The 10,725-nt window shown below is 46.3% G+C and overlaps 2 protein-coding genes across 2 annotated transcripts; both read right to left on the reverse strand.

The window, feature by feature from the left end:
- Window positions 1-3,458: 3,458 nt before the first annotated feature.
- On the reverse strand, window positions 3,459-9,074 carry LOC136546503 (protein PIN-LIKES 3-like). The gene is made up of 11 exons (XM_066538478.1): window positions 8,862-9,074; window positions 6,880-7,055; window positions 6,652-6,731; window positions 6,394-6,518; window positions 5,160-5,281; window positions 4,820-5,041; window positions 4,610-4,702; window positions 4,321-4,421; window positions 4,131-4,183; window positions 3,823-4,011; window positions 3,459-3,706 (listed from the first exon to the last, which is right to left on the reverse strand). The coding sequence occupies exons 2-11, from the start codon at window positions 7,012-7,014 to the stop codon at window positions 3,582-3,584; spliced, it is 1,245 nt and encodes a 414-aa protein (XP_066394575.1). The 5' UTR covers window positions 7,015-7,055; window positions 8,862-9,074; the 3' UTR covers window positions 3,459-3,581.
- A 256-nt stretch (window positions 9,075-9,330) lies between these two features.
- Window positions 9,331-10,236, reverse strand: LOC136544225 (uncharacterized mitochondrial protein AtMg00810-like). Its single transcript, XM_066536454.1, has one exon. The coding sequence runs from the start codon at window positions 10,234-10,236 to the stop codon at window positions 9,331-9,333; it is 906 nt and encodes a 301-aa protein (XP_066392551.1).
- Window positions 10,237-10,725: the final 489 nt, after the last annotated feature.

The raw sequence follows: 10,725 nt of genomic DNA on the forward strand, positions 1-10,725 counted from the left end.
CATGGTGGAGATGGCAGAAAGATGGGCCATCCAATGACCAAAAGTGTGAACGTACAACGTCTTCCCCATGGACGACGCCAACTGTCGGTGCAAAAAATGACCAACACATAAATATTTATAGTTTTGTTGTACATTGTGATCGGATGTGGCCTAGTACTCAATGACAGAGGGTTTATACTAGTTCAGGCAACGTGCCCTATGTCCAGTTTGAGTTGGTCAGTGACTTTATTCCTGAGCCCAGGTGCTCAAAGTTTGTTGTGGGGTTACAAACAGAAGGGACAAAGATGGGGGGTGCAAGAGGTCCGGTCGGACTCTGGTCTAAAGGGTCGAGAGTGACGGGAGCTCCTCTATGTGCTAAGTGTTCGAGCGTGTGCTCAAGGTTTGAACCTAGTGGTTTTGCTGTGGTGTGTGAGTGAACTCTGGTATCTATCTGTTGGGAGAGAGTGCATCCCCTTTTATAGATGAATAGATGGCCTTACAAGTGAGAGAGAGTGTGTATGTATGCTAAGTCTTGTTGCCCATGCCGTTGGGTACAAGATAATTGTAGGCGCCCATAACACTGTTAATGTCAGATGCATGTGGGAGGTTGCGTCATCTTCTTCTGGTATGTCAGACGTCGGTGCCTGCCATACTGTTAATGCCCAGAGGCTTGCAAGGTGTGTTACCGTGCTTGTCCAGTATGGGAGTTTTGCGGGCGCCCACAACACTGTAGGGCAAATGTTGGCGCCCACAAAACTGCTTGGGTTCTGACATGCCTGGAAGGTTGCAGGGCACTCTTCTGACATGTCCTGTCGGTACTGTCCTGTAGGTGTACAGGGTGTGGTCCTTGGTTTTGCGGTTGACTTGAGTGTCGTGGCTTACTTGCTCCGTCCATTTCCTAGTCCTCACCGAGCGAGAGTCCCCGGTCGGTTCGTCCTAGTTGGCTCCGACTGTGCCAGTCGGAGAAGAGCTGTAAAAAGGGGTTTGGTGCATCCCCGATTGGAGACACGGGTTGGAGTTCGGAAGCGGTGTTTGGCCAGGTCTTCCGGTCGGAGAGGTAGAAGCGAGTGTTGTTCCTCTTTGGCAAGGCCTTTTGGTCGGAGAGGTGGGCCGGAGTCGAAAGCAGGCGTTGTTCCTCTTTAGCGAGGCCTTTTGGTCAGAGATTGGATCGCCCTTCTGGCCTGTCGTTTAGGTGTTTAGACCGACCTAGGAGTTGCGCGTCATTCGCAATGTTGTCTGCTGGGCCGAACCTTTGCTGAGAAGCCGGTCCATGAGGAACCCCGGGTTTATGAACCCGACACATAGAATTGTTAGTTAATGAACTAATAATGACTGCTAATGAAATTGAATATAAGGACGCACGTTTAGTAATGCTTCCGTAGATGCAATAACCCATAAGCCAGATAGTCTCGCGTATCCTTGGAGTCTTTTCTTTTCTTCTAACGGGTAAGCCTTGCATAGTACAATTGAGTACTCAGGGTTTGTTCTACCATGTTGCATGTGACAGGAACATGAGGAGCTGACACTTGTGTGTGGAAACCTTCTGGTGGGCTCAGCGAGGATTTCCTTAACGTTGCGGACATAGAGTTTATTTGAAACTTCCACCCAAAATATTTTACAATAAAAAAAAATTATAACCTGTTATGATGTATATAACGAATCATCATGTTAATGTTTAACTTGTCATTAAATGATTTTGTTTCCATTAAAACTCTGATAACATGGTTGTATTCCACTGCTATAAACAATAAATATTATACTCTGATGTTGCATGGAAAGTGATGTAAGAAATGGCTAAAATGTTGTAAGCTTTATTCTCCCATTTACGATCCTGATGGAAAAATGTGGATTTTTTAGTTCTCCCTTGGGGTGTGCTTGACGGAACTGCATAGTTTAATGTCCTCTCTTGAATACTTAGTGTCTAATGGAAGATAAGTACTCCTGGGAGGCATTAAATTAGGTGGTTCTGCCACATATTGGCATTGCAATATATGCAACATCTTAGATCGACTTTTGCAATAGTTAGATGAAACACTTGAAACATAAGTCTGAAACGTCTGAAACACTTGAAACATGGCGTCGCCGATGAGCATGGCCTACCTGGTGGGGGTTGTGGTACCCAGCAAGCTTTGGAGAACGAGGACGGCAACCGCAACCTCAACCGCAAGCTGCCACACATCCTCACACCACCACCCGTGAGACGCGGAGCCTGAGTGGTGCCCACTACCATGGACCAGGAGGGGGGCATGGGGACTGAGCGGGAGTGGCTCAATGACGAGATGGTGTGCCACCGCATCCGCATCAAGGACTGGCAGGAGAAGCCGCCGCGAGCAGCAAGGTGCCATTGGGTCCAGGCCTGAGGCGGGCGAAGGTGTCGGGCGAGAAAGAAATGGACCTTGGAGGCAAGGAATCTAATGAGGAAGAGGATGACACAAATTTGGATGGAAGGATAAGCGCAGTGGAGTTTTTTGAGAGAGAGCGCCATAGCGGATGAGTGGAGGAGCGGAAGGATAAGCGCATGGGATTTTTTATTTGAGAGAGAGAGAGCGGCCGAGCGGATGAGTGGAGCCGCATCCGGACCAGACGGGCGACCGTGGCCGAGTATTATCGTTCTGTGATGGCTAGGCGTCCCATTCCCACTCCTACAGTCCCACGTACTTGCGCAAAATATGGGGCATGGCTGATATATGTGGCCGGCTTATCTCAACCATTCTTCAACTCTGGAACACGAATCTTCAAGCATCCCTTCTCTCCCCTCTGTTGCTGCCGCTGCCGCCTATGGCCTCGTTTCCCCCAAGCCAATGCCGCCCCCACCCGGCAGCTGCAGTCCTGACACCGTGCCGGCGTCGCCCCAGTCTTCGCCACGCCAGTCGCTGGCCCCAGCCTCCGTCGCCCCCGTCTATGGCGGTCCGGCCTCGGGCACCCTAGCACCTCCAGCTCCGCCCCTCGGCGTCCTCCGCCCTAGCCCCCCCCCCCCCCCCCCCCCCCCCCACACACACACACCTCCGGCATCCATCGGCCCCGGCCACCCCCACCCTGTTGCCACCCGTCGACCCCTTTCTGCCGTCCCTAGTCGTCGGCCACTGCCCCCACCGACATTGGTCTTCTCCCCCTAGCCCCTGCGCACGAATCTTGACGCCCTCTACCTGCTAGGATAGCCTCTGTGGCCACACGTCGGCGCGGTCTGCATGCGTGCGGTGGAGTTAAACACGGGCGGGTCCCTAGGCGTGCAACGTAGAGGGGATGGCACGGGTCGCCTGAGGAGTGCAGGTTACCAGCTGCAGTTGTCTCCGACCTGAGTGCCTGAAGCGTGCGGAGTGGCGGGCAGGAAGGACACGCCCGTGCACGTGCTTCTTGCCGATCGACGCCGCCAGTTCTCAGTCTGTTCGCTTGCTCGTAAACGATCGTAAATTTCCAGCCAGGAATAGTGTTTTTCTCTCATACCAAACCAGGCAGCAGTAAATAATCCACGATCGCTTACGGCCTCCCGAACAGGCTGTCTATCTGGTGGCCAAACCAGAGGCGTTTTAATTCCATTTTCCAAATTTCTAACTGTATCGAGTCAATACAACATTTCCGGCCTCGCGTGTCCTGCCGCGAGCTCACGACAGCGTCCACATGAAGAAGGCGGACCAGATGGTGACAGCGACGGAGGCGAGCGCGTACACCCACACGAAGATCACCGAGCACTCGCTCTCCCCGACGCCAAACAGCTGCATTATAGTCCCTGAAAAAATATATACAGCTTCCACTTCACTTGCTACGACGATATTTTTTTCTCATCTCCAACACGCATAATAACTGCGAAAATAAAATGACTGCTATGTTCCATCATCATATTACCGATGTTCATCGCGGGTGGCACGGCGTACTGCAGATGGAGGATGAACTGGTACAGGGGATCTGGCTGGATGAGGCCCAGCCGGACGGCTCCCTTCACCAGCGCCGTGCCGAGCAGCGGGAGCAGAATGTATCTGACAACTATGACGCCGGCTATCACCGACGGTGGAACACTTGCACCGCCTCGTACTCCTGGTAATAAGAGTTTCACGCGTCATTCTTGCTTGTGCTCATCAGATTCAGTTTATGTGTTTTTCAGCATTATATTTATATGCATGATACTGTTGTTTGTGATCAGAGCAAAGGGTTACCGTTCAGAAGGTTTGCTCCCATTATCAATGTGACGGATGGAATTGCTCCTCCACTGTTCAATACATAACCCATGAAAATGATTAGATATGCACACTATGAACACAACTGGATCGACAAAAAAGGACAACAAAATTAACTGATCAAGAGGACCAGGTATATTGACAAAGTTAAGAAAGTGTAGAACTATACCCTATCAATTCAGACGATTCCTGCAGGACACGAAGTGGAGCGCTATCGCCAATTATAGCATTTCTAATCAGAGGTGTTCCTCCAATTATGAAACCGACAATCTACAAAAGATCCATACATTGTATCATTATGTTCAAATCAGTAGAGACAAGCGATCAAACAAAATGGCCATCTTTTGCGATTTAAAGGTTGCAGAGATATCTTGTGAATATAATAGTGATCGCAGCAATTATCATCAGGTTTCAGTGAAAAATAAACATGATAATAATAGCGCATCAAACCAGTGTACCACTGCAATGGTTGAAGGAGCAAAGAGCCTCTTCAAGTCAACTGCTTCAGAAATTGATGACAAAACCTTCCGTGCTCTCTCCAACATTGAAGCCTACACAATTTTAAATCTTATATAGTGCCGCAAGCAATCAAGCAAAACTGTAGAACATATAGAGTAGCGCAACTTGTGGAAAATCTTTGGAAGAAAGATCTTTGAGCATTGACAAACCTTATCTTTAGCTGGAACTATTCTCGTCGATAACAAAGGGAGCGTACATTCATCGGTGCAACCATTTGAGGTGGAGCAGTTCTCTTCTGCAATAGTTCCTGTAGCATTTCCTGAATTTAACACTTTCGTTTCATTTGTTTGAGCATTTTCATCTCCTTCCGTCACGTTTGATGTGACACGAACAATGTTATACACAATCGACCACAGGAAAACAGCACCGATCTGCAGCAAGCCACTCACATTATCGTTAGTGACTGAGTCTTGCAACTTATTAGAAGCATATAAGCAGGCTTACAAGAACTGGAAATTATACTAAATACTCGAGTAGAAATTGACTTACAGCCATTGAGAGTGAAGAATATGCTAGTCCAATATCCTGACAAACATCAGGTGCTCCAAACGGGCTTGCTTTCTCTTTGCAAAGAGCTGGAATGATGATGAGAAAAATATTGCCCAAATTGCCTGCATTCGACCAGCAAGTTGACAACAGTTTTTGAAAAAGATAAGGAAATGACAAAATATGGGTTGTACTAAATCCGTCCTATTTCACTGTTAATGACCAGTTGATTTTTGTGTCTAATCAGGGTTAAATATCTTAATAATGCCATAACATTACATAGATAAGAGCAGACAAAATATTCAGAGAAAGAGCCTTAGAATTGCTGATCCGGTAATAAAATAGCTTATTTTGGCTTCTAGATATCAAGTAACGAAGGTTGTCTTGACATGTACAAGATACTACTAATTGTGAAACTAAACTTGCATCAGCTTTGGCTATCAGGGTTCCCAGTAGTGGCTGGTCCCTACCACACTGTATAAACTATAAAGACGGTGACTTTTGTAAGATAACAAAAAATATTTTCTGAATCTAAACTTGCATCAACTTTGGCTATCAGGATTTCCAGTTTTGGCTGGTCCTGCCGCACTAAACTATAAAGACGGTGACTTTTGTAAGATAACAAAAAATATTTTGGTTGTTGTTGCTTTTTATTTCGTTCTGCTCCCTCTGTTCCAAATTGTAAGACATTTTGGCTTTTCTAAATATATTGTTGGATATAATTTATATTTAAGTGCATAGCAAAATCTATATATATCTAGAAAAGTCAAATCGTCTTAAAAAATGGAATGAGTACTAGCTAGTGTTCGGAAGCTTGTATCTAATAGCAAAACATAAGTTTTTTTGACAACGAAACTTGATTCTTCAGTTGTCCCTTTTCACTTGTATCTTGCTTCCTTGCTGGACTATTTACTAGTATCACTCTGACTAGCTTCAAGCTGAATGCCTATAAGTTTTTCAAAGGATTGGGTAAATAAAGAATGTATATTTCCGAAGTAAGTTCTGCTCTGCATAGCCAATCTGAACTAGATCCATTCCCTTCAATATGAACCAGAGCCATGGGAATAATTGCTCCTTCACAAAGCAATAAAACCTAGAGCAAATAGACATGCATCTAGCCTATCTGAGATAGCAATAATAAGCATTTGAAGGTTCTGCGCTATGTTTATCTAAAAACTGAAGTTTAATCATTATTTACTGATAATTGCAAAAAAGGTGTATAAGTACACTTAGTTACCAGCAGAACAACAGCCCAAAATGAGGCCTCTTAGCTTCGCAGGTGCTCTTGTAACTTTTACCACAATCCATCCAAAGAATAAACCAAAGGTAAAAGCAAGAAGAATATTTACCGGCATAAACCACCTGAATTAGGGGAAATAAGTAATCCTCTTATTTATCTCTCATTAACAATTATAATAATACACAAAAAGTATTTGGATATGCCAGATAGTCAGGGTAGCATTTAGCCACTTAATTGCCATTATTGAATACTCACAGTTTAGCCAAGCTTTCCATGGTGATTGTTTTTGCCAAATAGATTGCAACAAGGGAGGGATTGAATACATAAAATACTATCTGAAGATAAAAAAGATATAGAAAACTTTAGATGCTGTGGCCCGTGGCCAGTATTAATAAGATAAAATTATGACACAATATGTTAAAACTCTTTGTTGTAGATCAACTAATAAAATGCTGCTTTCGTGCAGCCTCTTACATTACTTACATTGTTTAAATGTTTTCTTGCTTCTTTGCTTAGTATGCCAGCAAAATCAGTTGCTAAAAACGACCCAACACCGGTTACCAGAAGCATGTTAAAGACTGGGACACATGCCGTGACAAATAGTTCTACGAGACCCATAATCCACTTTGAGGGTTCCAAATTATGCAATGCTTCTTATCCTGAAATGAATCATAAAGTTTGTGTGAAGTACTTGATGGATAATTATAATAGGCATAAGTACTACCCAACATAATCTTTAAGTTTGATGTGAGCATTTAGTTAAATTTACAACACTTTGACGAACTTTTAACCGTACGAAGCTAAGACGGTTTGAGAGATGGTATTTTATCAACAAACAGCCATACAAACAAAACAGTGAACGTATGTGAAAAGTTGTAAAAGTTCTAAAAAATATAGAATAGACTCAAAAGTTCCCTTTATCCAAAAAAAAAAAGACACCAGTGCTCTCTCTACTCTCCTATGTCACAAAACTCTCCCCAACAATCAAGAAAAGAAAGAACACCGTTCACAAAAAAAGAAAAGAAAAGAAATAACACCAAAGCCTTTTAAACGTTGGAGCCATATTATAAGGGCCTATTTGGACCCCTAAGAATAATATAGTTACTTGCTAAAAAATAGCTGATGACTTATTTGGATCTTTAGCTAATAAATTTAGCTAATGTCTTACCTACCACACAACTAATAATTAGCTATTAGCTGATTTTTTCTAGCTAACATAACTAATAGTTAACTGGGTAAATTCAAATAGGACCTAAATTAAAACAGGGTTCCCTGATACTATGGGCGCGCTTGGATCATTCGCTCGGCACTGTGTCGCCTCGCCGACCGGAAATAGCGAGGACAGATGGGCGTTTGCTTGTCTTGCTCAAACTTCTCGGGGACTGCGCTGGCGAGGTTTGCCTTGCTCGTGTAGGAGAGCCGGATCGGCTCGCCCGAGCGGGCAAGGTCCTCAGCTCGTTTCCTACATACGCTGGCACGGGCGAGGCGAGGCGATGTCTCGCTGGAACAAGCGCGCCCTATGTCAAACAAGCGCGACTGTGCGAGTACGAAGAGTACCAAGAAGAGAAAGGCCTTAGTGCACATGGGCTCGCTTCGCTGAAAAAATAAGCCGAAACACTTTTTCAACTGATTTATTGAAAAAACAAGTTAAAAAAGTACGGATTATAAGAGAAGCAAACAGGGGCATTTGATTGCTGACGGTAGTTCATGCTAAAGCTTGGGCTGGGCAAATTTCGACGCAAAAATCTGCTGCCCAGGATGGAATCGGCCGGAGACTGGTCACAAAAATAAACTACGCCGCCTACGTTTGCGCTGGGCCAACCAAAGTTTGGCTACCGTGCAAATTCCAAACCGGTAGGTTTGCATGCTGTCAACGTCCAATATTTGGCCTGGCAGCCTGAGGCCGGCATCCAAACGTTAAAGCTGTCAAGAGAAGCGCAAATATTAGTCCTATATGGATCCCATCGGCTATTAAATATTGACAGTATCTGAGAGGCTCACGAGAAGCGCAAATATTAAAACCATAAAGCTGTCATTCGTAAAAAAAAACACCATAAAGCTGCCTCAAAAAAATATTAAAACCATAAAGCACCCATCCAGATCGAGTGGGGTTTCAGACTTTCAGTTCAGTACTGGCTACGGCTCCGTTCGGTTGATACTGGTGCTGATTTATCGTGAGAGAAAAATATTATTGTTGAAACAGTCCGACTGATAAGTTCAAGCGAACAGCAGCACACTGACCGAGAGAGGCGCTCACATTGAATCTCGCACGAACCGTAGAAAGTCCTGAACGAAACTGAACGAGAAGTACCGAGATTTCAAGAACATATATAGCTGGGATCCTCTGGACCATCCAGCTGAACGTAGGTGATAGGTGGGATCCTTTGGACCATGGTACTGATAGAGGAGGGAAACGAGAGCGCTCAAGAACAGCGTCAGAGTTGGTAACGCGATCCAGGACGTACCTCAGCAACAGCGCCGAGACGACGTCCAACACGGTGAGGACCGAAGGGGAGTGGAGTGCTCCCTGCCTCCCTCCCTCTCCCAGACTCCCACTCTTCTGATCGGAATTGACGGCGAGGCGGCTGTGATGGACATATATGTAGCTGGTGGCGGCCGCGGCGGTGGGCCAATGGGGCGATTGTTGCCTACGGCGGGCTGGCTGGTTCCGTGGCCGCCTTTGCCTCGGTTTGTCGATCGTCAGGCTGCCTGCGTCACTGCGTGCTCGTGTGAACTCTGGATTTTCTTGCGCCTGTCGCGGTGTGTCTGCGGTGGGTCAATTTAAGTGCACTGCCCGCGGAATGTTGCCGCTTATAGGAGATTTTTTTAAAAACAAACAAACAAACCAACCTCTCATAAAACTGAAAGAATAGGATGAGGGAATACTCAATGTATTATTGTGTAAGCGTTTACATATATAGACACTGTGGGAGGCTAGGCAGGCCCACACGCCATATTACATTCCAACACTCCCCCGCAGTCTGAACTGGGAGCACCGCGAACATTGAGACTGGACCTAAACTCCGTGAACACGGATGTCGGCAAACCTTTGGTGAAGATGTCGACGTACTGAGACGAAGTGGGAACGTGCAGGACGCGGACTTCACCGAGGGCGACTCGTTCTCTAACGAAGTGCAGGTCGATCTCAATATGCTTGGTTCGCTGATGCTGAACCAGGTTAGTGGAGAGGTAAACGACGATGACATTATCGCAGTAGACCACTATAGCACGACGAAGTGGGCAGCAAAGCTCTATCAGAAGTTGGCACAACCAGCAGGCTTCGACGACTCCATTTGCGACTGCTCGATATTCCGCCTCTGCACTGGACCGAGACACTGTAGGCTGACGCTTGGACGACCAGAAGATGAGATTGTCCCCGAGAAACACCGCATAACCCAAGGTGGATTTGCGTGTGTCAGGATAGCCCGCCCAATCTGCATCGGTGTAGACAGTGAGATCAGCTGGAGAGGTCCGGTGGAGGTGTAGACCGAGATCCAATGTACCTTGAAGGTACCGGAGAATGCGCTTCAGAGCGCTCAAATGAGGTTCCCGGGAGTCATGCATGTACAGGTAGACCTGCTGAACAACATACGCAATGTCTGGTCTAGTGAAGGTGAGGTACTGAAGAGCCCCGGCAAGACTGCGATACTGACTTGGATCAGCGACTGAAACACCATCAGCAGAAAGCTTGGAGTGAGTGTCCACAGGAGTGTTGCTTGGCTTGCAATGACTCATACCGGCGCGGTCCAGAATGTCCAGCATGTACTGTCGCTGAGAGAGAAATAAACTGTCACCTCTGCGCTGAACACTGACACCTAGAAAATGGTGAAGAGGCCCCATGTCTGTCATGGAGAATTCCTGGCGAAGTGTAAAAGAAAAGCCATGTCAGCACCTTTGCAGTAGATGAACAACGACGTGTCGGACTTGGCCTCAACAAACCCGAGTGAGGTAATGTGAGAGGCGAAGCGACTGTGCCAGGCGCGAGGAGCTTGCTTCAACCCATAGAGTGACTTGTTCAGGCGATAGACATAATTGGGCTTGGAGGAGTCGACAAACCCAGTCGGTTGTGCGTAGTAGACTGTCTCAGTCAAAGTGCCATGAAGAAATGCATTCTTCACATCAAGCCGGTGAATCGGCCAAGAGCGAGACAGTGCCAAAGTGAGTACCATCCGGATGGCTGCTGGCTTGACAACTGGACTGAAGGTCTCATCATAATCAATGTCCGGACGCTATGTGAAACTGTGAAGCACCCACCGAGCTTTGTAGCGGTCAAGAGAGCCATCGGACTTAAACTTGTGACGAAAAACCCACTTGCCGGTGACGAGGTTG

Source organism: Miscanthus floridulus, chromosome 3 (genome assembly GCF_019320115.1).
Source record: "Miscanthus floridulus cultivar M001 chromosome 3, ASM1932011v1, whole genome shotgun sequence".
Taxonomy (NCBI): domain Eukaryota; kingdom Viridiplantae; phylum Streptophyta; class Magnoliopsida; order Poales; family Poaceae; genus Miscanthus; species Miscanthus floridulus.